The 24,459-nt window shown below is 44.9% G+C and overlaps 2 protein-coding genes across 26 annotated transcripts in view; both read left to right on the forward strand.

Annotated features, from left to right (window-relative positions):
* The window catches only part of EPB41L1 (erythrocyte membrane protein band 4.1 like 1), a 119,852-nt gene extending 116,897 nt beyond the window's left edge, over window positions 1–2,955 (forward strand). For all 22 annotated transcript variants that reach the window (XM_057530295.1, XM_057530296.1, XM_057530297.1 and 19 more), the window contains one exon: window positions 1,904–2,955. In XM_057530295.1, coding sequence (XP_057386278.1) covers window positions 1,904–1,912 — 9 coding nt within the window. In that variant the 3' untranslated portion in view covers window positions 1,913–2,955. The remainder of the gene's footprint in view (window positions 1–1,903) is intronic.
* Window positions 2,956–8,472: 5,517 nt separating this feature from the next.
* AAR2 (AAR2 splicing factor) overlaps window positions 8,473–24,459 on the forward strand; it is a 69,272-nt gene continuing 53,285 nt past the window's right edge. For 2 of the 4 annotated variants that reach the window (XM_057530018.1, XM_007193187.2), the window contains exons 1-3: window positions 8,524–8,762; window positions 11,430–12,238; window positions 16,237–16,466. In XM_057530018.1, the coding sequence (XP_057386001.1) occupies window positions 11,482–12,238; window positions 16,237–16,466 (987 nt within the window). In that variant the 5' untranslated portion in view covers window positions 8,524–8,762; window positions 11,430–11,481. The other 2 variants (XM_057530019.1, XM_007193186.2) reach the window with 2 other exon arrangements.

Consider the following 24,459-nt stretch of genomic DNA (forward strand, 5'->3'; position numbering starts at 1 on the left):
TATAAACTGGAGCTGCTGTAATAATTAAACAACATCTATGAGTGTCAGAGTCCTCTCAGGCTGCTATAACAGAACACCGTAGACTGGGTGGCTTAAACAACACACACTTAATATCTCACAGTTATGGGGTCTGGGAAGTCCAAGGTCAAGGTGCCGGCCAGTCTGGGTCCTGGTGAGACCCTCTTCTGGTTTGCAGACAGCCATCTTCTCTGTGTCCTCACGTGGTGGAGAGCAGAGAGAGAAGTTATCTCTCTCACGTCTCTTTTTATAAGGGCACTCATCCTATTTATGAGCGCCTTCTAAAGGCCCCGCTTCCATATACCATCACCTTGAGGGTTAGGGCTTCAACATGTGAATTTCAGGGGGACATAAACATTCAGTCCATAGCAATGATGTACCAGGCGGTATCTCACATACAGAAGGTGCTCGGTGATGTGAAACTGCTTCCTTGTCCCAATAGTTTTGTCATGTTGAGGGGTTGATGAGAGCCCTGAGCAAGTCAGACCCTAAACTTCTATCACCAGCCTGGTGCACGCGGCCCTGTTTCCACGTGGGCATCCATCTTGCCAGTCTTCATCTTCTCTCCCCTGCCTGAATCCTCCAGGAACACCTGTCCCTGCTCCAGTAGATTTCTTTATGAAGTTCTTCCTCCTTGAAGTTCTTGCTGTGAGTGTGAAATCACGCCCATCTTACAGTCTTCTCTTCTCTCCCTGCAACTCACAGGCCAGATGTGTGGCTTCTGCTCCATCTTTGTTCACTGGCCCGTCTCCTTCAGGCAAGACCTGTCTCCCAAACATTGCCAGCAAGAGGGCAGCATCCAGCCAGCTTCCCAGAGCTTTCTTACTTTCAAATTTTTAATTAAATGGGGGTGGGGATGACCTATTCCAAAGCAGGAGCCTAGGGTTCTCGTCTTGTTTCTGCCACCAACTTGCTAAGTCATTGAACCCTCTGGGCCTCAGTTTTCCCATTTGTCAAATGAGCTGAGAAGGATCAAATTTCTACAGCTCCGTTAGCACCTGACCATATGTAAGTGGCAAAGGACAGGGACAATATGCCACTTGTTAAATGGTTTGGGGTAGTTGCTGTGTGTCAGTCATGGTGTTGGCCCCTGGAAAGACAACAATAAGTAAAACACAGCCCTTGCCCTCAATGAGATCAAATAGTATGTGGTTAAGTTAACAACAATAGTAATAATAAGAACAGCCGGTATTTACTTGAATCCTCTCTACAACTTCGTGAGGTGGGACCCATTTTACAGAGGGAGCAACTAAGGTCTAAAGAGGTTAGGAAACTTGCCCAAGATGACAGAGCTAGTAGACTGTGGAATGGGATTTGAAACTAGGATTGTCTGATTTCAGAGCCCATGTGCCTTAACCACTAAGTTTTGGAGTCAAACCTGAGTTAGAATCCAGACTCCAGTTTCTTTACTTAAACACTCCTCTCTGGGGTTTAACCCCCAGGACACAGCAGGCAGTGGCAAACAGAAGGGAAAGACAAAAAAAGAAGATCTGCAATCACGACTAAACATTTCTTAGAACTGAGAGCAGATAGGAAGACAAAATGAAATGAGTATAATCTTAGCTTTCAGTGTTCAAGGAAACTTGGACAGATTTTCCAGCCAAAGTAAAAGACCACCTGCCTGGAAACAACCCAGCAAACATGCATGGCCTTTGGAGTCAGAGAGTCAGACAGAAGTGGCTTCAGTTCTCAGCGGCCACTTTCTTACAAGCTGTGTGGCCTTGGACAAGTCAGTCTATCTTCCTGAGTCATAATAAAGGGCACACGGTAAAGATAGGGAAAACAACCTCTTGCCATGTATTTAAAGATGAGTGACAAAAGTTACTAACTCTTCTTGTCCTCCTCCTTCCTTGGCATCTCCTCCCCGCAACGCCTCTGGCTTCAGGAATCCTGACCTCTGTGAAGAGTTGCTGGCGTTTCTGGTCCAACCCAAGCCAGAGAACCGTAAAGAAGGGGCCTTCATTCTGGATTCTCCAACTGAACACCGACGTCCCAGCTGCGACGTACTGTCCCTGATGAGAGACTGGGAAAGGAAAAGCATATATATATAGATATATATAGATATAGATATATATACGGGAAACATCACGTCCTTGCACTGCTGCCGGGGCTGGCCGAGCATTCGGCCGACAGCAACGGCCAACATCTGAACGCCTACATTTCCTGTGCAGACAAATTGAAGAATTGGTAGGATTGTTCAGGAAAAAAAAAATTATAACAACAATAATCCCTTGCTCCGCCCCCCTCACCCCCTGCCGCGCCTGTCCCACCCCCCCTTGAAGCCCCGCGGAACAACCAAGGCAAGCCAGACCACGCTGATTGTAGAAGTACAATGCGACCCGGGTTCTACACGTTCCATTCAGTGGACGAGCATTCCATTTCTTTTTCTCCTGCGTCTGTTGCCCACTCAAATGCAAAGGAAAACACTTTTGCAGCCAAGCAAGAGAAGCTGCAGCAGCAAGACACGCCCTGCCAAACGTTTTCCAAGAAAGAGAGAAAATTCCCTGCTCGGAAAGGAGGAGGAGGAACACTAGATTCTTATTTTTTGGGTCTTGACACTGGGCTGCAAAATCCACCTTCCTTTCTTCCGCCTCCCCTCCCTGTCGACTGTCACACATCTTGTCAGTCATTTTCTGTCTGGGTTCCCTCCTCCCTCTCCCCCACCCCACCCCCGCCTCACCTTCTGTGTCCTGGTCCTGCTGAGGGCCACTGCAGATGACTCTCATTGGAAGCGAGAAAAAGCAAAGCAAAGCAAGAATGTGAAACGAAGCCACAGGAGGTGAAGTAGACATTGTATGTTATGGGTTCTCATTATGAAGGTGCAGCTCGTAGATTTGTATGGATGTGCTTTTAAGTTATGTATATTACATATAACAGGAAACAAATATTAAAATAAACAGTGCTGGTAAGTATGAAGCTGACATTTTAAAATTATAATTATCTGACTGTGATTGATGTATCCCAAGGTTCCTAGATCTCACCGAACCGACCCTGCCAAGGAGACCCGGACTCTGGCTGTGGGTCGCTCACAGTAGGAGCTGGTTCAGTGTAGAAATACAGTGTGTGGTGTTTGTAATTGATTGATGGGTGGGGAGGGGCGGGGCCCCCAGGTGGAGAGGCAGGGATTTTGGCAAGAAGGAAGCAACACGAGTGTGGTTCAAGATGCCTTCTTCCCCCTGGGCAGTAGCGACCGGGGGCTGGTTTGTGCTCAGGCGTGGGGTCCAGAGTTAGGATTCTGCTGCACAGGTCTCCCGGCTCAGTGCCCCCGCCTCCCTAGGAGGCTTGCCTCCTTTCTCAATCTCTCTTTGTTTTGCCACGTCTTGCCTTTTCCTGACCTCATTGTGACAGCTAACTCCCATCCCGAGGGAGGTGACGTACCCAGCTGCCGTGGAAGACGGTGGCTTCCACCTGGCTGTCTGAACACCCCCAGCCCAGTCTTCTCCTGTACCACTCCTGTATTCTGTCTGAATCATTCTCTGCTTCCTGGGCCAAAGCAGCCATGGTAGAGACTGAACACAGGACAGGCCCTGATAGGTCAAAACCGCACTCCCAAAGGCTTCGCCTGCCCCAGAGTAAGCTGAGGAGGATCTACGTATAAGACCCCGGCTTTAGAGACCTCGCCTTCAGTCGGCATCTGCGCTCTGAGCCTGTGCCCTCGGAGTCCCAAAAATGGCCTTGAGACCACAGAAGCCCTTGGAGAAGACCCCCATCAAAAGCTTGGCATTGCCCTCTGGCACACATGGGCTTTCCTGACACAAGCTGCTTCCCTGAGCTTGATGAGGCCCTTTCTGAGGGAGTTTTTCCCCACTGCCCTTTAATTTCTCAGTCCCATTTCATTTCTCCCATCCTGCTTCTAAAGCAGGCGATAAATTCACTCAACAAATATTTATTGAGTACTTACTTGTGCCAGGCACTGTCATTAGGCTCAAGGAGAAAGCGTGGGGGGAGCAGAGGACCTGGGAAGACCCCTGAGCCAGGCTTACATCTCTAACCCCTCTGAGAACACTTCCGAATTCTCTCCAATTATCAGACATTGCCTAGGGATGTCCCAGAGAGGGGCTTGGCTTGCTTATTAGTTACCCCAGTGACACACATGCTTAGCTGCTTAACTGGTGCTGACCTGAGGCAGGACAAGAAACCAGAACAGTGTTTGCCTCTGTGGGCAGAAATGGGATGGAGAGAGAGCGGAGAGAGTCCCGCACCTGGGGCTCGGGTGGCACAGTCAGCCACATCCCCTCCGGGGCAGGCTGGTGGCCCACTCCGACTCCCCCCTGAGAGCGAAGGCACATTTTGAATGCACCAGGTTCTTTTTACGGTCCTGGGAGAGAAGCCACAGAGCCTCCTTCCTGTCCTCCTCAGCCTGAGAGCCCCCACTGTTTCTGGGCCAAGAGCTGGAGAGGCTCCACCCTCTCCGGGCCACCTGGAATTGGGCTCAGGCATCCCTGTCTTTGCAGGAACCAGGTGTCCTGAGCGCACAGGACATACCTCAGAGAGAGAATATTTGTTCTGGGTTCTGCGCCTGCCTACAGACCCTAAGTGTGTGGCTTTAGGGCAGGGAAGATGTGACCAGGCTTAGCTTGTGGGCCAGCCAGGGTTTGTGGAGCTCTCCATCCCACAGATGTTCTGACCTTCCGCCGAGAGGCAGGCAGTGCCAGCAGGGAGGAGGGGAGCTGCAAAGCTGAAATCTAGGGCACTGTTTCCTCCCCATCCTCCTCTTCATAGGGAATATAGACGTTTGTCTTGTCTGTCTTCAACCTACTTTTCCTTTTTACATTTCTCATCCTTTCTGTGCCACTTCTCCACCCAGGAGACCATGTAGCATGGTGGAAAAAGTCCTGGAGGGCAGTCAGGAGTTCTGGGTGGCCATCCTGGCTCAATCCCTAACTCACCACGTGCCATTGAGCTAGTCCCATTCCCGCTTCGGGGCCTCAGTTTCCTCACGTGCAAAACGAAGAGGATAAAGCAGAGGCTCTCCATGGCCTTTTGTCACTCTGCCAGCCTACAGATCTTTGTTTTCCCTTCTTTTGCTTTCTTGGGACCTTTTCCATCTGAGGGTATAGGAAGTGCCAAGACCTGTTTCAGTTTTTGAATCCTGCAAGCACATTCCAAGACTGGCCTGAAATTGCATGAACAACATCACTCTAAATATATACATTTTTTTTTTTTTTTCCAAAAGCACCTTCCCAACCAACTGCGATGCTGTCCTGGTCCTTTTTACTCGCACCCTTCTCTCCTCTCTTGTCCCCGCGCTCCCCCACCTCAGTGCTCCGTGCTGTATGCGTGTGCTCTCTGTTCTTGTATACTCAATAAAAGTGAAATAAATGTGTTTGATGCTGAACCACAAACTGCCTCGGCATCTCTCTCTCTGTCTCTGACCTAGGCTACCAGTACAAGTTGGCATTGTGGGAAGGGCTAAAGCTGGGTGGAGAGATCCCAACTGGGACACTTTCATTCAACCTACAACACTTTCATTCAAATATTTGCAGATCCCAATGTGGTCCAGGTCTTGGCTTTGGCTTTACACGTACAACAAGAAATAAGACAAAGCCCCTGACCTCCAGGAGCTCACAGGCTAGTGGAGGAAACTGATAATAAAACAGGCGAGCACTCAAAGATGATTCCAGAGTGGTCAGCACCAGGAAGGAAATGCATCAGGGAAGGGGATCGTCACTGAAGGAGACCACTTTAAATAAGGTGGCCAGTTATGGCCTCCCTGAGGACATGATTTTTGAGCTGAATGAAGAGAAAGATCGAGTAAGGTGAAGAACTTGGGTGAGAGCATTCTAGGCAGCAGGAAGAGTAGGCATGCGGACCCAGGACACAGAGGGCCTTGGTGTGTGGAGATACGCTTGAAAGAAGAGCACCGCCATTGGGGTCTTTTCCTACATCCTCATTCATGGGAGCCGAGTGGATAATGTATACAGCAAATGTTGCCATATCCCCATACATGCTACCCGTCCCGACGTTGACATCATTTTTCTTTCAATTGACTCTCTGTAGAAAAAAAAAAAATTTAAAAAGGAAATACAAATGAAAAACTAGCATCACTTGGCAAAGGAAGGAGGTCTTCATAAAAGTAAATGCAAAAATATTAAAATTTAAAAACCATAATCCATGTGAAACCTAAATGTGTCCCTTGGGCTACCTGAGGTGCATGTACCAGCACTTTGCTTTCATTCTACCAGACAACTCACCCCAAACCACCTTTCTTTACTACTCCAAATCTCACAAGCAAGAACCACTGCTAACTCTTTGGTCCATTTTCTTCCAGTCTTTTCTCATGTATATGTATTTTATCAGAGTTGAAGTCACCTTGTACATGCTGTTCTAAACACTTTTTTGGTGGGGAGGCTGTGACGCAAGGCATGCGGGATCTTAGTTCCCCAGCCAGGGATCAAACCTGGGCCCCCTGCAGGGGAAGCCCGGAGTTCTAACCACTGGACAACCAGGGAAGTCCCCCATTCTAAATACTTTTAAAAACTTAAATCCTGAGCATTTCCCTATAACTTCAAACACTAAATACTGTCTTTTCTCTTTAAAGGTAATTCATTAAATGCTACAAAATGCTATGCAGTGAAAAACAATTCTTCAACTCTCTCCAGACTCCTGTCCATTGTCAGAGGCAATTGCTTCCAGGAGTTTTGTGAATCCTTCCCTGAATTTTCCCTGTAGGTTTCCTTTAGTTATCTGTCACACCTGGGGTCCTGGAATAAGACAAGGTTTGCAAACATTGGGTTCCCACCCACCCTGGATCTGTGTCTCTGTCTCCCATAAATACAGAGTCAGCCTCCAAGCTGCTTAGGAATAACCTGGCTGATTCATTTAGATCAGTGACTCTTAACTTGTCTGTGTGTGTGTGTGTGCGCATGTGTGTGACTTTGTCCCTCAAGGAACATTTAGCAATGTTTGGAGATATTTTTGGTTGTCACAGCTGAGAGGTGCTACTAGCGTACAGTGGGTAGAGACCAGGGATGCTGCTAAACATCCTACAACACACAAGACAGCAGCCCTACAACAAAGAATTATCCAGCCCGGAATCTCAATAGTACCAAGGTTGAGAAACCTGATCTGGGTGGACATGCAACCCACCAGCTGGGATTCCTGGGCTACCATCTACGGCTCCTGTGCCCATAGTTCAGTGCCCTGAAGTCTCAGAAGATGGTGAGTCCTGCTAGAATAGGGAGCTCTGAAAACAGACCAAGGAGCTCAGCACCTAAGGCTGGAAATGGGGAGGGTTGGGGAGGGAGCTGAGCTTCTTCATGCAGGAAATGGAACTGACATGACAGACAGATTGACATGCATGACTGTGACTGATGGAGGCCATCTCTGGCTAATCCAGCAGCAGCTCATTGTGATCAACCATGACTGCAGGGCCCGGTCTAGTCTGTAACCCACTAAGAGATGAATTTTGACTGAGGCAGATTGGCATGCCCAGCTGTCACTGAGGAAGTGTGACAGGCAAGCTAAAGAGCAGCAGCATGGGGACAAGAACAGACAGTCACCAGTCAGACCTTGGTTTGCCTCCTAGCCCGGCCACTCTGGCTGTGTAACCTCTTTGAGCCTCAGTTTTCTCTTCTGCACATTGGAATGCTAAGTCTGCTTAGTAGGGTTAGTGCAAGGATTAGAAATCATACACCAAGTGGCCTGCCCTATGGATTTTGGACTTATCTAGGCAGCCCTCACAATCATGTAAGCCAATTCCTTGTAATAAAGCTCTTATATACCTCCTGTTGGCTCTGCCTCTTTGGTTGAACCCTGACTGATACAACCACCCAGCACAGGGCTAGGCTCCAAAATAGAAGCCATTAATTAATAAAGAATTACCATCATTAATTAAATGCATAATATACGTATTGAGCTGGGCCTTTGTGCCTGGCTTTGTGCTAGGTTCCAGGAAAACGGTGGAGAACAAGACAGGCAGGTTTCCTCCCTCAAGGTGCGTTTACAGCCTGACCGAGCTATCGTACTAGGCCTGCACTGTCAGAGGACACTAGGTTGTTATAGCTAGAGGGACCGATGTGGTGACTACTGCTGTGAGACTGGTTCTCTCTGGGCTGGGTTTCTGAAGCTCTCCTCTACAGCTGAGTATGGTTGGAATCTGGGACCGGGTGATAACGGGCCAGCTGTGACACTGTCACTCGGATAGAGATCGACTGACCTGGACCACGATTGAGCCTCTGTCTGTGGCTACTGGGCAGTCATGAACTTGACCCCAGCCTCAGAAACCAGGACTGATTGAGACCGAAAAACCATGGCTGGTGGATGTGTTTCTGGAGCGGTATATAAAATGCATCGTTTGATGAAAGTTATTATCCACGGTTCAGAAGCGAAAACCAGTAACTAAAAGTAGCAAAAGGCAATATTTGATGGGGCGGAACCTGCAGACACGGACCGTTTCTCCCGCAACTGAGAGATCCGCCCGGCCCCTTTTCCTGTTGCTCCAGTCCGGCGCCAGAGAGGGAGAACTTCCGGTGCGCTTCCGCGGTCCCTGAACCTGAGGTAAGACCCAAGTCGGTGAGCGCGGCCTCCTGTGCTCTTTTAGCTCCTCTGCTTTCGTTGTCTGTGTGGTCCGGCCACCCCTCTTCCCAGCTCGGGATCGCGGAGGGCCCTGCACTAGGGCACCTAGCGGGGGGAACTGGGACATCCCCGTCTGTGGGCCGGTGGTGGGACCCACCTGTCTCCACAGGCCTTGCTCCCTGAGAAACCGTCATACACCGTCTCCAGGACTTCCTGGGGCACCCGCGGTAACTTGCTTTTTTTCGTAACTTTAGAACTTGCGGGCCGGGGGCCTTAGCTCCGCCTGACGTGGTTCTGAGCTACTCTCTGTAACTTCGGCTAAGGTCTTTTCTCCGAACCGAGGCTTTGTTTCTTATCTACAAAATGGGTATCATGCTTTTATTAAACAAATGTTTACCAAGTGTCTAATATGTGCTGGAGATACAAAAGACCCACGTCTCCTGGAGATGACAGCCCTCTATTAACATTTGCAAAATTGCAGCTGTGATAAGTGACATGGAAAGATACAAGGCGCCGTGAGAGCGAATTACAGGAGAACTGACTTAGCCCCGGTCAAAGAAGCTTTACTGAGGAGTTGAATATTGACCAGAGATCAGAAAAATGATTTGAGAAAGAGGGGAGGGAAGAGTTTTCTATCAGGGAAGCCTCCTGTTTGAGGGTCTGAAAGAGTTCAGTTTGGCTGCAACAGAGAGCGTGTGGGGGAAGCATGGTATGACACAAGCTGGAGGAGTTGCCAGGGACCAGACCACGCAGGCCTTTCTTGTAGGTCATGGTAGGAATTTAGTTTGCCAAGAGCCACATGAGAAGCCTCTCAGAGGATATTAAGTATGGGTGGTGACATGCTTAGATTAGTGCTTTGAGAAGGTCCCTCCAGCTACTGGATGGAGAAGGGATTGAAGGGCCAATCACTCTGTGGGTGAGGGATATGGTAGCTTAGATTAAGGAGGTGGTAGAGAGAAGTGGGTGGATGTGACTTTCTGCCTCCCAAGGCATCTTCTTCGTGCCAGGCCATGTGCCAGCTGCTGAAGATATAGTGAGGAGAATTACGGTCTGGTGGAAATAGAAGGAAAGGAATGGCATTATCAAGGAGGGGCATACAGATGCCACTAGGGAAGATGGCTAAGTGATGAGCAGTTATTCTAAATGCGATAGCTGTTCATCTAGCAAATATTTATTAACTACCTTCTGAATTCAAGATTAGGAATAGGAAAATGATATAAATTATTCAGAGCAGTGGCTTTCACACTTTTTTGATTGTGGCCTACAGTAACAAATACATTTTATGTTGTGACCAAGAGTCCACAAACTTCTTAAAAAAAAAATGCATGTATAGTAATTAGGACTTCATTCCTCCATGTTTTCTTCCCTTATCTTACTGTCATTGTCCTGAAACCTTATTTTAGAAAAATTGATCAAATAACATGTTGCATGTGGCTTACTCTGGATATATCTAATAAGCCCTTCTGCACATCTAAACTTAGATGGAGTTGGTTAAATGAGGGAACATCTGGGTTATGCCTACAAACACACAAAGCTTCCGAAAACAGTACTTAGCTTTAATATTTATGATGTATTCTGATTTTTTAAAATTCTGTCCTTTTATTTAAAAAAATTAATGCTGGTTGAGATCCCCTAAAATGATCTGTTGACCCATTAACAGGTTGTGACTTGCAGTTTGGAAAAATAATGCTGATTTAGAGTGAGAGTCATTTGTGGTGGGTACTGGGTTAAGACAATAAAATATGTCCTTAACATTTTTGGAAAAGGGTTGCTCTTCCTTTCCTCATGGTTTTATTTTGTTTTGTTTGTTTAAATAAAATGAGTAAAAAGGATTAAACAGGCAGCTGGTCCTTCTGTTTGTGAAGTTTTGGGGCCTTGTTTGTATGTCTGGCTAGATTGGAAGTGCCTAGAGGGCAGTAACTGTCTTACTCTGTGAATGTTTCTGTTAGTTCCTGGCGAAGATCCTGGCACAGTGCAGGCATTCCAGGGTTATTTGCTGAATTGAATAGGTAGGTGTCTTGGGACTAGAGGGTTAGATAATTGTCCTGTTTAAATTAGTTCATGTTGGAACCATTCTTATAAATACAGAGGCAGTGTGTGTCTGCTCACAGAAGTTTTATCAGTGTGTCCTCATGGGTAGTTCAGAGGTCGACAAAATAGATGTTCTATGGTCTTTCTCTTTGGATCCAAGGCCAGCTGTGCCTCTTGGATCCCTTCTGGGTGAGCAGTGCAGAGCTGCTACTGACTGTGAACCCTTTGGGAAGTTGTTTCACTCCCTGGACTTCAGGTTTTTTATAAGTAAGAGAAGAAGAAGGGTGTGGTTGTGGTTGAAAAGCTCTTCACTGCCCAAACCTTTTGTGAATTTTAGATGCTGAGCACCCACTTTCCACCTTTGGTCCATTTCTGGGCCTTCCCTGAGGCTTATAGGAAACTGAGTGGGTGCTTCTCAACTCTTCTGGGGACTCTCCAGCAATAGGTTTTAGACAGAGTTATAGTTTAGAATGGACCAGCCAAGCTTTCTCTGCCTTCATCCTCTGTTGTGAGAAGGAGATCTGAGAGTAGATCCTGAATGAACAGTGGAAAGAACACTGGCCTGGAGGGCAGGGTACCCAGGTTCTAATTGGGTCCTCTGTGACCTTGAACATGTCACTTTTCTTTAACTGATGTCTTTCCAGCTGTGAAGTGAGTGTTCTTGCTCATTAAACCAAAACACAAAACCCCTCTTCTCTTTGAGTCTTATTTTCTTCATCTGTAAAACAGTGCAGGGTTGTGGTGAAGATTAAGGGAGATAATTATGTCAGGGGTCTAGTTCAATATCTCGCACATAGAGAACGCTCAGCAAATGAAGCATCCTTCCCCAGGTTCTGATTAACTCTGATATGTTTCTTTTTCAGCTGTTCTGGAAAACTAGAAAAGTTTTCTTTTTGGTCACTCACCACTGGTCCCATGGCTGCCATGCAGATGGATCCTGAGCTTGCCAAACACCTCTTCTTTGAAGGGGCCACTGTGGTCATCCTGAATATGCCCAAGGGGACAGAGTTTGGCATTGACTACAACTCCTGGGAGGTGGGGCCCAAGTTCCGGGGTGTGAAGATGATCCCTCCGGGCATCCACTTCCTCCACTACAGCTCTGTGGACAAGGCCAATCCCAGGGAGGTGGGCCCCCGTATGGGCTTCTTCCTTAGCCTGCAGCAGCGGGGGCTGAAAGTCCTGCGCTGGGATGCAGTCCAGGAAGAGGTAGACCTGTCTCCAGCCCCAGAGGCTGTGGTGGAGGCCATGAGGGCCAACCTCCAGGAGCTGGACCAGTTCCTGGGACCTTACCCATATGCCACACTCAAGAAGTGGATCTCACTAACCAACTTCATCAGCGAGGCCACAGTGGAGAAGCTCCAGCCCGAGAGTCGGCACATCTGTGCCTTCTCAGAGGTGCTGCCTGTGCTCTCCATGAAGTACACCAAGGACCGGGTGGGGCAGAATCTACCCCTCTGCGGCACTGAGTGCAAAAGCTACCAGGAAGGCCTGGCCCGGCTGCCCGAGATGAAGCCCAGAGCCGGCACAGAGATCCGCTTCTCCGAGCTGCCCACACAGATGTTCCCGGCAGGTGCCACGCCGGCCGAGATAACCAGGCACAGCATGGACCTGAGCTATGCTCTGGAGACTGTGCTCAGCAAGCAGTTCCCCCAAAGCCCCCAGGACGTGCTAGGTGAGGAGGAACAGGCTTTGAGAGTGGGCCAGGGGAGGTGTATATAGTAGGAGGGCTTGAGAACAAGGAGTACATCTTGGGTTATCTAATCCAGTGGTTCCTAAACCTGGCTAGGAGGTGGTCTTGCCCAGAATGCTTGTTAAAGATACAGATCCCCAGGTCTTACCCCTGGAGGCTGATTCAAGAGATCTGGATTGGGGCCCCAGCAATTTATCTCTCTGTCTACCTAACAGACAAGCACTGTAGGTGAACCTGATGCAGACAGTCCTGTGTTTGGGTGCTGATGGTGTGGCCCAGCCTCCCTGCCACCGTATCTTACAGATTGAGGTCCGTAGAGGGAAAGGATTTGACTGCTAAGTGGTGTAGTCAAAGTGAGACCAAAGCCCAGGGCTCCTGGTTCCCAGGCCCAGCGGTGTTCCTGGGGGCCTCCCACCTCCCCCCTCAGTTTGCTCCTGACTCTCTGAAGGCTTCATCCAGAACAGTGATTTTCTTTTTCTTTTTTTTTTTTAAAGGTCCAACTCTTTTTCTTTAATTTTTTAAAATTTTATTTTTAAAACATTTTGGCTGCATCGGGTCTTAGTTGTGGCACGTGGGATCTTTCATTGCAGTGTGTGGGCTTCTCTTTAGCTGTGGCACGCAGGCTCCAGAGTCTGCGGGCTCAGTAGTTGTGGTGCACGGGCTCTCCTCTAGTTGTGGGGCACAAGCTCCAGAGCACGTGGGCTCAGTAGTTGTGGCGCATGGGCTCAGTTGCCCTATGGCATGTGGGATCTTAGTTCCCCAACCAGGGATCGAACCCACGTGCCCTGCATTGGAAGGCGGATTCTTAACCACTGGACCACCAGGGAAGTCCCAGTGATTTTCTTTTAATTGTCATAGTTTTTATTGTTGTTTTCCCCCCTTATTACAAAAAAATAACATATATTCATCCTAGAAGAAAAACAAAAATAAAACTCCAAATCCCACCACCTAGAAGTAACCATTTTTTTACACTTTGTTGTACTTATTTTCCATCTTTTAGATATATATTTATATGTATTTCTCAGTTTAATATATTTTTGTGTTTCCTTTTAGTCTTTTTTTATTCAATTATATGTGTTTTTATATATATGATATTTTTACAAAAACAAGACTACAGTATATTATTCTGTAATTTGCTTTAATATAAACATTTTTCCATGTCACTGAAATGGTCACTTCTCTTTAGTGGCTACTTATGTTCCATAGTAATTGAACCAACCCCTGTTGATGGATCTTTAAGATGTTCCTGTTTTCCCTATTATAAGTGTTGTCTAATGAATATCCTTGTGTGCCCTACTGCATACATTTCGGGGTGAAACTGTTGGATCAGAGTGTGCATGTTGCCAGGAGAAGGTCATGCATCCTTGCCAGCTGGTGAGGCTGTTGCCCATCACCTTTGACATGGCATTTGATATGGCAGTTTAGCAAAGGTCTCTTCCTACTGGATAGTTGAAAAATGACATCTTGTTTCAATTTATATTTCTTCGATTACTAGTGACAGCAAACATTTGTCACATCTTTAATAGCTGTTAATATTTTTTCTTTTATAAGTTGTCCAATATTTACATATTTTTCTATTGGAAGATCAGTGAGAATTTTGAATATAGGGCCTTTTACATAATAGGCTTAGCTGATAAAAAGGGACATTTTATGGGGTGTATCTATTTTCATTTAATAAGTAACACTTGAAATTCTGGCTTAAAAATAAACAGAAAAAACCCCCCAGAAATCCTGTTTTCTACCTCTTAAACATTTCAGTTCTTCAAAGTAATCTTGTGAAAAGGTCTGTTTCAGGGATTACTGTATCTTCATGACAGCCCTTTGAAATTATTTCTGATCTCATAATTTAATTTTAGACTGAGCCAGAAATGTATGAATTTAAACAAATGCCCTAAATTCAGAGAATAAGCTCATATTTTCACAAACTAACCAGGTAAAGCCAACTGAAGAAGCAAATCATTAACCTCTAGAAAAGGTTAAATTTTCTAACCTATAGAAAGTTTAACTATATTTTGAAAATATTGATCAAATGTTCAAAATATCTAGACCAGGTAGCTATCCACACAAATCAAACTTGGTTCCACAAGCCTAGGAACAGAGAACTAGTTTTTCCAGGTCTCCAGAGGTGACAGATCAGACACCATGCGTTTAAAGAGGTATTTAGTGTTGAGTACATCTGTTCTTTTTATGGCCCACACGTAGATATACCACAGAAGCCCTCCTTAAATTTGAAGCCAGAGAGAGCGTCTCTGATCAGCAACAGTTTATCTTGGCAACTAGAGACCCAGCTGCTTGCCCAAGGACAATGGCTTCTGGATTACCAGGTCTCTGTTTGAGACAGGGATCTGGTGGGAATGTGGGAATAATAACTAAGATTTCTTTTTTTTTTTTTTTTAATTTTTATTTATTTATTTATTTATTTTATTTTTGGCTGTGCTGGGTCTTTGGTTCGTGCGAGGGCTTTCTCCAGTTGCGGCAAGTGGGGGCCACTCTTCATCGCGGTGCTGGGACCGCTCTTCATCGCGGTGCGCGGGCCTTTCACTATCGCGGCCCCTCCCGTCGCGGGGCACAGGCTCCAGAAGCGCAGGCTCAGCAGCCGTGGCTCACGGGCCCAGCCGCTCCGCGGCATGTGGGATCCTCCCAGACCAGGGCTCGAACCCGTGTCTCCTGCATTAGCAGGCAGATTCTCAACCACTGCGCCACCAGGGAAGCCCAACTAAGATTTCTTGAGTGATACTTTGTGCCAGGCATTATGCTAAAGGCTTTATATGTACTATATTGATTCATTTAATCTTCACTACAACCCTCAAATAAGGAAATTGAAGCATAAACAGATTAAGTAACGTGCCCAAAGTCACACAGCTGTGAAGTGGTGGAGCTGAGATTTGAACCTATGCGTTTTGGCTCCAGAACCCATGCTCTTAACCACAGGCTGCTCATAGAGATCAAATCACAGAGCCCTGTGATTAAACAAACAAAAATAATTTGGCTGGCAAGCTAACACTGGAACAAGTACTCTTGAATTTTCTTGTTCAGGGAGGCTCTAGGACTGTTCCCACCCAATAGAAATCTGTTTTAGGGCTTCCCTGGTGGCGTAGTGGTTAAGAATCTGCCTGCCAATGCAGGGGACTTGGGTTCGAGCCTGGTCCGGAAAGATCCCACATGCCACGGAGCGACTAAGCCTGCGAGCCACAACTACTGAAGCCACACTACTGAAGCCCGTGCACCTAGAGCTGGTGCTCTGCAACAGGAGAAGCCACCACAATGAGAAGCCCATGCACCGCAACTAGAGAAAAGCCCACGCACAGCAACGAAGACCCAACGCAGCCCAAAATAAATGAATAAAATAAATAAATTTTAAAAAGAAATCTGTTTTATCTTTCCATTGTTCAGTTGCTAAGCATTAGTTGTGTGACCTTGGGCAATTTGCTTGACCTCATCTATGAAATGAGGCAAATACCACCTTCCCTGATCACCTTGTGGAGTTGGGCTGAGGATTATGTGGTGTAATGCAGCATTTCCCTGACCCTGAAGCAGACCATGTGCATCAGAATCACCCGGGAAGCTTGTTAGAGCTACAGATACTGAGGCCCCATCATCTGTCCTCAACCAGGATCTCTGGTTTATTTTTAACAAGTTCTCTTAGTATTTCAGATGGGCAGCCAGTTTGGGGATCCACTTGGCATAATATGCATGGACACATTTTGTAAACTTGTTAAGTGCTGGGCCAATACTATGTGTGCCTCTTCTCTTGCAGTCAGATATCACAGAAACCAGTTTGGTTTCTCATGGCTTGAGTTTATAGCAGTTCAGCAAACTTTTATTGAGCAGCTGCTAGGTGCAAAACCCTGTGCCAGGCTCTGGAAGAGTGACAAGGATAGAAAGCCACTTATTGCTGAGGCCCAGTGGAGCTGACGGCTTAGTAGTGTCAGCCAGTACTCCTCTCCCTCAGGATCATTTCTCCTCTCTGCACCTTTCAGGTGAACTCCAGTTTGCCTTTGTATGCTTCCTGCTGGGGAACGTGTACGAGGCATTCGAGCACTGGAAGCAGCTCCTGAACCTTCTGTGCCGGTCAGAAGAGGCCATGGTGAAGCACCACACCCTTTACGTCAACCTCATCTCCATCCTGTACCACCAGCTTGGCGAGATCCCCGCCGACTTCTTTGTGGACATTGTCTCCCAGGACAACTTCCTCACCAGCACCTTACAGGTGAGCAGGCTTTTGGCTGACACCCAAGTGGGTCAGAATTAAGGCCAGGGTGTGTGAAAGTACCCTTGGAGGCTTACCTTTTTGTTTTTTGCTGTTCTTTCCTGAGCCAAGTTGTCTTCATTTTAGTTTCCTAATAGTAGGCTGTTCCCTGGTTCTCTCTCTCCTACTTGATTATAAGCTCCTTAATTCCAGAGACCCTCTCTGTGTACCACCTTCTCCCCGCCTCGCCCCCCAAGGTGCCTAGCACTGGGGTACTTGGAATTTGAGTCAGCCCCACCCCTTGAGTAGCTCCGCTCAAAACAGTTTTTATTTCTGCCTCCCTGTAGCTGTAAGTTGCTGCAAACCAGTAGGACAGAGTTTTGAAGCTAGTTATTCCCAGGGAAACATCTGCAGCTCCTTAGATCTCATTTAGGCATTAAAGTAACTTTGATTTCCTGTTCAAACAAAATGTGCCAGTTTCTGCAGAGATTCTCTGACAGAAAAAGTGAAATTTGCTTTTAACTCAGCAATTAAATTTTCATTATGAGTGATAATTAGGGAAGAAGCTTCAAACAACTTACAATCTTCATCCTGTGCTATTTCCTCCCTTTGCAAACAGATTAGCTTCCTTTATGTTCTTGGGACAGCCTCTGTCACTCACACTGTGTAACTTTCTCAAGTATAGAAGAGGCAGAAGCTGCAGGCTGTCAGTTTCCATACTTTCTGTTTCATGACTTTTTTTTCTCACTGTGTGTGAGACCCCCACAGGCCTGCTCCTTAAAAGGTGGCTATTCACTAACCTCCCACTCCCACCCATGGTAAGGGAAGGAATGAACAGTCATTAAATGCCTGTTGGCATCTGATAGGCACCATGCTTATCTCTTTATATGGGTTCCCTCATTTAATCTCTCTGGAGCACGTAAGACAGGGAGGATTATTCCCATTTTACGAATGAGAACACTGAGACTCAAAAAGATTAAATCATTAATATAAGGTCACACAGCTGGTAGGTGGCAGAGTCAGGATTTGTATCCAGGCCTGAGTCTTGGTTTAAGGCCTGTGCTTATGCCCCTACATACCGAATACAGTGTAGATCCCCCTCCGAAAAGAGTCTTGATTGACATTAGTGGACACACTATCAGGGGCCTGTTTCTCAGAGGTACAGAATACTTTTCTAAAACCAGCATACTGTTGGAAGAGTCTCTGTGATCAGGCAGCTGACATAAACCTCTGAAGTTGAAGGACTTGTGTGGACCATGGGGATGAGTCAGTCAGGCTGATGGTTTGAGCCTGGTGTATTCCACTTCATGAGAGTTATAAAACTGCCCTTTTATTGGTTCTTGATATCACAGAGAAATTAAATCCCTTTAGCCTTCCTCTGCAGGGGAATTCGCCCCAGTTACTGGGTCATGGGTTGCAGAGCAGTAGGAGGCAGCAGCCTGCTAACTGGCCTCTGGCAGCGGGAATACGTGCTGCCCTTGTGATATGCGCGAGTGCTGTCGTGCAAACATAGGAGGGCCACAGTGTGTCGTTGGCTGTCCAACCATTGTCAGCACGACCAGCAGCTGAGCTCTCATTGCTGAGGCTTTGTTGCCAGCAATGATTTACAAAGCAGAAAGGGCCCAGCTGGATTGCTCGATGTCCAGGTAGGGTGTGCAAAGCTGATGATTAGAAGAATTTTGTCTTTGGACTTTTCACCAAGAAAATTTGATGTCATTATTTGGAAAAATCCAGGACATGTGCCTTAAAAAAAATATATCAACACTTGTTTTTTAAGCATCCTTTTTTTATATACAATGTTCTCCTCTGAGTGTTGAGGAATATGTATATGTGTTAGCCTGTTTCTTAGAGGTACAGAACACTTTTCTAAAACCAGCATACTGTTGGAAGAGTCCATGTGATCAGGCAGCTGACATAAAACTCTGAAAGTTGAAGGACTTGTGCAGGAGCATCTCTTCATTGATTTAGCAGGTGTTTGCTGAGTACCTGTTGTATACAAGGCCCTGTTCTAGGATGGGAAATGTAGCTCTGGGCAAGACAGACAGAGTCCCTGACTTGGAGTTTAGATTTTGGTGGGAAAGTAAACAAATGAATTAACTAGATAACTCCAGGTAGCCCTAAGTGTTTTAGAAGGCAGTACCATTTTCTAACCCAGGCCTTTTGGTCTCATCTAGACTGCATCAGAGTTTATCAACTTCCATGTTTACCCCCATCAGTCCATCTGTCTCCCACACTGCCACCAAAATGCACCTCTGATCCTATTTCTCTGTGGTCCTTGTTGCCTAAAAAGTTAAAAGCCCAAACCTAGGTCATAATACCCATTCTGATCGGGCTCCTAATCTGTTCTCCAGCTTCTCCTTCCTTTCCCTATTTTCCACCATCAACTCCAGCAGCAGTGGTCTCCTTGCAAGTTGCCAGACATGCCATGCTGTTCCATGCCTTCCTCTTTTTTTTAATTGTAAAAAATACGTAACATGAGATTTACCCTCTTAATTTTTTAAGTGTACAGTACAGTATGGTTAACTATAAGCAGAGAGGATCTCTAGAACTTTTTCATCTGACACGACTGAAACTTTATACCCGTGTTTCATGTCTTCTTAACTGAACCTGATTTTCCCTCTGCCTGCTATGTACTTGTTCATCCTCCAGGATGCCCTCTAGGCATCCCTCTCTGTGGTGCCGTCCCTGATATCTCCCTCCTTTCCATACTATTGGCCTACTTTGTACTTGTCACTATTATATCGCACAGGCTGTGCTTGCTGAAATGTATATATTGTCTGCCTGACTTCCCCACTGAGCCATGGGCTTTTACCAGAAGCCTATTTTTTGTTCGTCTGGTTATCTTCAACACCTACTTGAGGCCTAGCACTGATCTCACTTTGTGTTATTGGGTGTTTTTAGTGCATAATTCCTGTGGCAGTGTGAACAGATGACCCTGCTATGACAGGTGTAAACAGTGAAGTCTGGTCAAAGGGCATTAGGAGCACCAGAGAGGGGTTGGTTGGTTCATTCAGGCTGGGGTTGAGATTTGAGGAGACAGAGGGTCAGGAATGGCGTTTTTGTGAAGGGGGGCATTTGACCACGAGCTTGAAGGATGACACAGATTTCAACAGGCAAAATGCGGAAAGGGTATTACAAAACTTTTCTCTTTTTTGATGGCAAGTTACACTGACGCCATCTTGGCAGTGAGATCCTGTCACCCCACACACAGGCACTCACTCCGGGTGTTTGTGAGTGAATGAATCAGCCCATAAAAGCCTTCCTTAGCCAGCCACCTGCTCTCCCCACAGGTCATCAAGTAAGTGGAACCGGCTTTCTTACTTCGGAGTTTAAATGGCTGCTACCCATGGAGAGGGACTGGTATTTGTGTGTGAGCACTTAAAGACAGCCACATTAGCTTGTGTAAAATCAGCCACGTAATGCCCTCTGCCATTTGAGGCCCCTTTGAATAGATGCCACTGGTTTTTACAAATCCCATGGATTAGCTTGAATAAAAATTATTTGTTTTATAAAAATAGATACAGTTTTTTCTTTTATTTGAAGCAACTTGAGTCATCATAATTTGTTTAAAACCAATGAAAGGATAATCTGAATTTAATAGTATGTTATAAAGTGAATTATGTACAAAATAAGAATTCTTATTACTGATTGCATAGCATTTAGGCATATAGTCATGTAACCTGTTTTTTTTTTTGAATACTTTTGGTCACAATAGGCAATATAGGCTCTCCAGCTTCATTTCTTGCCAGTATTCGAAATACTAGTGTCCATCTTTAACTCTCGAGGGAAAACACTAGCTCTGACAATGATGTCTGTAGTACCGGCATACCTTGGAGATATTGTGGGTTCGGTGCTGGGCTACCACAATAAAGTGAATATCACCAGAAGTGAGTCACATGAATTTTTTGGTTTCCCAGTGCATATGAAAGTCATGTTTACTCTATACATAGTCTATTAAGTGTGCAATAGCATTATGTCTTAAAAGAAAATACCTTAGTGAAGAAGCACTTTATTGCTAAAAAATGCTAACCGTCATCTGTGCCCTCAGTGAGTTGTAATTTTTTTTTTAACATCTTTATTGGAGTATAATTTCCTTACAATGGTGTGTTAGTTTCTGCTTTATAACAAAGTGAATCAGCTATACATATACATATATCCCCATATCTCCTCCCTCTTGCATCTCCCTCCCACCCTCCCTATCCTACCCCTCTAGGTGGTTACAAAGCACCGAGCTGATCTCCCTGTGCTATGTGGCTGCTTCCCACTAGCTATCTACTTTACGTTTGGTAGTGTAATATGTCTATGCCACTCTCTCACTTCGTCCCAGCTTACCCTTCCCCCTCCCCGTGTCCTCAAGTCCATTCTCTATGTCTGCATCTTTATTCCTTTCCTGCCCCAAGGTTCTTCAGAACCAATTTTTTTTTTTTTTTTTTAGATTCCATATATATGTGTTAGCATATGGTATTTGCTTTTCTCTTTCTGACTTACTTCACTCTGTATGACAGACTCTAGGTCCATCCACCTCACTACAAATAACTCAATTTCATTTCTTTTTATGGCTGAGTAATATTCCATTTTATATATGTGCCACATCTTCTTTATCCATTCATCTGTCGATGGACACTTAGGTTGCTTCCATGTCCTAGCTATTGTAAATAGAGCTGCAAGGAACATTGTGGTACATGACTCTTTTTGATTTATGGTTTTCTCAGGGTATATGCCCAGTAGGGGGATTTAGTTTTTTAAGGAACCTCCATACTGTTCTCCATAGTGGCTGTATCAATTTACATTCCCACCAACAGTGCAAGAGGGTTCCCTTTTCTCCACGCCCTCTCCAGCATTTATTGTTTGTAGCTTTTTTGATGATGGCCATTCTCACCGGTGTGAGGTGATACCTCACTGTAGTTTTGATTTGCATTTCTCTAATGATTAGTGATGTTGAGCATCCTTTCATGTGTTTGTTGGCAATCTGTATATCTTCTTTGCAGAAATGTCTGTTTAGGTCTTCTGCCCATTTTTGGATTGGGTTGTTTGTTTTTTTGATATTGAGCTGCATGAGCTGCTTATAAATTTTGGAGATTAATCCTTTGTCAGTTGCTTCATTTGCAAATATTTTCTCCCATTCTGAGGGTTGTCTTTTCATCTTGTTTATGGTTTCCTTTGCTGTGCAAAAGCTTTTAAGTTTCATTAGGTCCCATTTGTTTATTTTTGTTTTTATTTCCATTTCTCTACGAGGTGGGTCAAAAAGGATTTTGCTGTGATGTATGTCATAGAGTGTTCTGCCTATGTTTTCCTCTAAGAGTTTGATAGTGTCTGGTTCCACATTTAGGTCTTTAATCCATTTTGAGTTTATTTTTGTGTATGGTGTTAGGGAGTGTTCTAATTTCATTCTTTTACATATAACTATCCAGTTTTCCCAGCACCACCTATTGAAGAGGCTCTCTTTTCTCCATTATATATTCTTGCCTCCTTCATCAAAAATAAGGTGACCATAGGTGCGTGGGTTTATCTCTGGGCTTTCTATCTTGTTCCATTGATCTGTATTTCTGTTTTTGTGCCAGTACCATACTATCTTGATTATTGTTGCTTTGTAGTATCCTCTGAAGTCCGGGAGCCTGGTTCCTCCAGCTCTGTTTTTCTTTCTCAAGATTGCTTTGGCTATTCGGGGTCTTTTGTGTTTCCATACAAATTGTGAAATTTTTTGTTCTAGTTCTGTGAAAAATGCCATTGGTAGTTTGATAGGGATTGCATTGAATCTTTGGGTAGTATAGTCATTTTCACAATGTTGATTCTTCCAATCCAAGAACATGGTATATCTCTCCATCTGTTGGTATCATCTTTAATTTCTTTCATCAGTGTCTTACAGTTTTCTGCATACAGGTCTTTTGTCTCCTTAGGTAGGTTTATTCCTAGGTATAGTCGTAATCTTTTTGGTTTGAAATATTTTGAGAATTACCAGAATATGACACAGACACAAAGTGAGCAAATGCTGTTGGGAAAATGGTGCTGATAGACTTGCTCAATGCAGGGTTGCCACAGACCTTCAATTTGTGAAAAATGCAATCTCTGAGAAGTGCAATAAAACAACATATGCCTGTGTTTTTGTCATAACACCAGCTCTGATAAACTTCACCTACCTACTCCTACACCTCCTGCCATCAACTATCACTTCTGCACACTTACTGTGCATTATTTCCTTTAGCCCTCACAACGATGCTAGAAGTTAAGTATATAATCCCATTTTACAGATGAGAAGACAGGAACAGGGAGGTCACATAATTTTGCCTGAGTTTGCCAGAGCTAGTGGATGGCAAGGCTACACTTTGATTCTAAAGCCCACTGTGGTGGGCTCCCATATATGATTAGAGCCCCAGATGAAACATCCCAAATTCTTTAAACTGACCTCAGAAAACATGATTCTGCTGCTATTCGCCTTCTTGGTAATTGTTGTGAAGTGATAGTCTTGCTTTTAACACCACTTTCTTCTTCTGCAAGTGGAAATAAAATGTACTACCTCTGGCTAGTTTCATTCTAAGTTGAATAATCATATGGGAATTGAAAAAATTAGGAAATTTCATCTTTTTGGTCTAGCCACAAAATAGGATAAGCAGTGACTCAGCTATCTACCGTGTATTTTGAATTTCTCAAGGTGACCTGACTGAACTCAATTTATTTAACTGGGGTTTAAAAGAAAGCTTTCACATTTCTGACTAAAGTACAATTTTACAATATATAGACTTAATGGTAAAAGTATTAATACCTTTTTTTTTAATTTGAAGAAAAATACCCAATGGGTGTGCTTTTAGTTCTAAAATGCAGATGTTTGTGAAATGTTATTATCCTATTTCAAAAGTATTTTTAAAATATCCAGGATTAATATTCGCATATTAAGATGATTCATTTCTCAGTGATTTTAAAAAGTTTACTTGTTTCACTTTAGTAAATAAAATAACCAGATCATTACTAAATTTATATAAGAAGGCATACAATTAATCTAAAAACAAGAATCAAAGTAAATTGTTGTTTGGAAACCAGATACTGTCTAAACATCTCTTCTGAATTGTGAATTTTTAAAATAACAAGTTTGTAAACTATAGGGACAAAAATAGATCAATGGATGCCAGGGGCTAGGGTCAAGGGGAGGATTTGATCCTTAAGGGGCAGCGTGAGGGAATATTTTTGGAGTGATGGAACGGTTCAGTATCCTGATTGTGATGGTATATGGGCCTTTAAACTCATAGACTGGATACCAAAAGAAAAAGCTATAAACAGATACCTGTCTTGATTACATCATATAGTGGTTGCATGGGTGTATACATTTATCAAAACGAATTGACACTTAAAATGGATGAATTTAATTGTACATAAATTATGCCTCAAAAAAGTTGGTTTTTTAAAACAGACAACCTAGGCTGTGACCTGGGTCCTGGAGACCTGCAGAAGGGACAGTTCCAGAAGCACCTGGTCTCCAAGCCCCTTGGTTCCCCATAGGACACTGCTGAAAATATCAAGGATGTATTACGTCTGTGTCAAGACAAAAAGAAGGTCTTGGTAGGGAAGAAGGATTTCGATTTCCCTACTGGGACTGGATCTTGCTTGACATTTATCACTTGCTCAGCATTTATCACCATCCTTATCTGTACAATGGGAACAGTAATTTCTTATCCTACCTCCCAGTTTGTAGTAAAGATTAGACTGACAAGTTCTTTAAAAAGGACATAGCACTTTTCAAATTAGAAGCCTTATTTTTCAGACTGAAGGCTTCTGTTATACCTGCCTCTAGTTGATGTTACCCCCATGGCGATGTTGGAGAGGTGGGTGGGAAGGATGAATGATGAGTATGCACCCAGCCTGTTCCAGTCTCTCACTGCTGGCCATCCCTACATCTCATTCATATCCATTCAGGGAGCATCCTGTGGGCCCCAACTCTATGCCAGGCCCTGGGCGATCTGCTGTGTGGGTCACATTGATAATTAGGAAGTGACCCCTACTCGGAAGGGGTATTACCATTAAT

This window comes from Balaenoptera acutorostrata, chromosome 15 (genome assembly GCF_949987535.1).
Source record: "Balaenoptera acutorostrata chromosome 15, mBalAcu1.1, whole genome shotgun sequence".
In the NCBI taxonomy this organism is placed as follows: Eukaryota; Metazoa; Chordata; class Mammalia; order Artiodactyla; family Balaenopteridae; genus Balaenoptera; species Balaenoptera acutorostrata.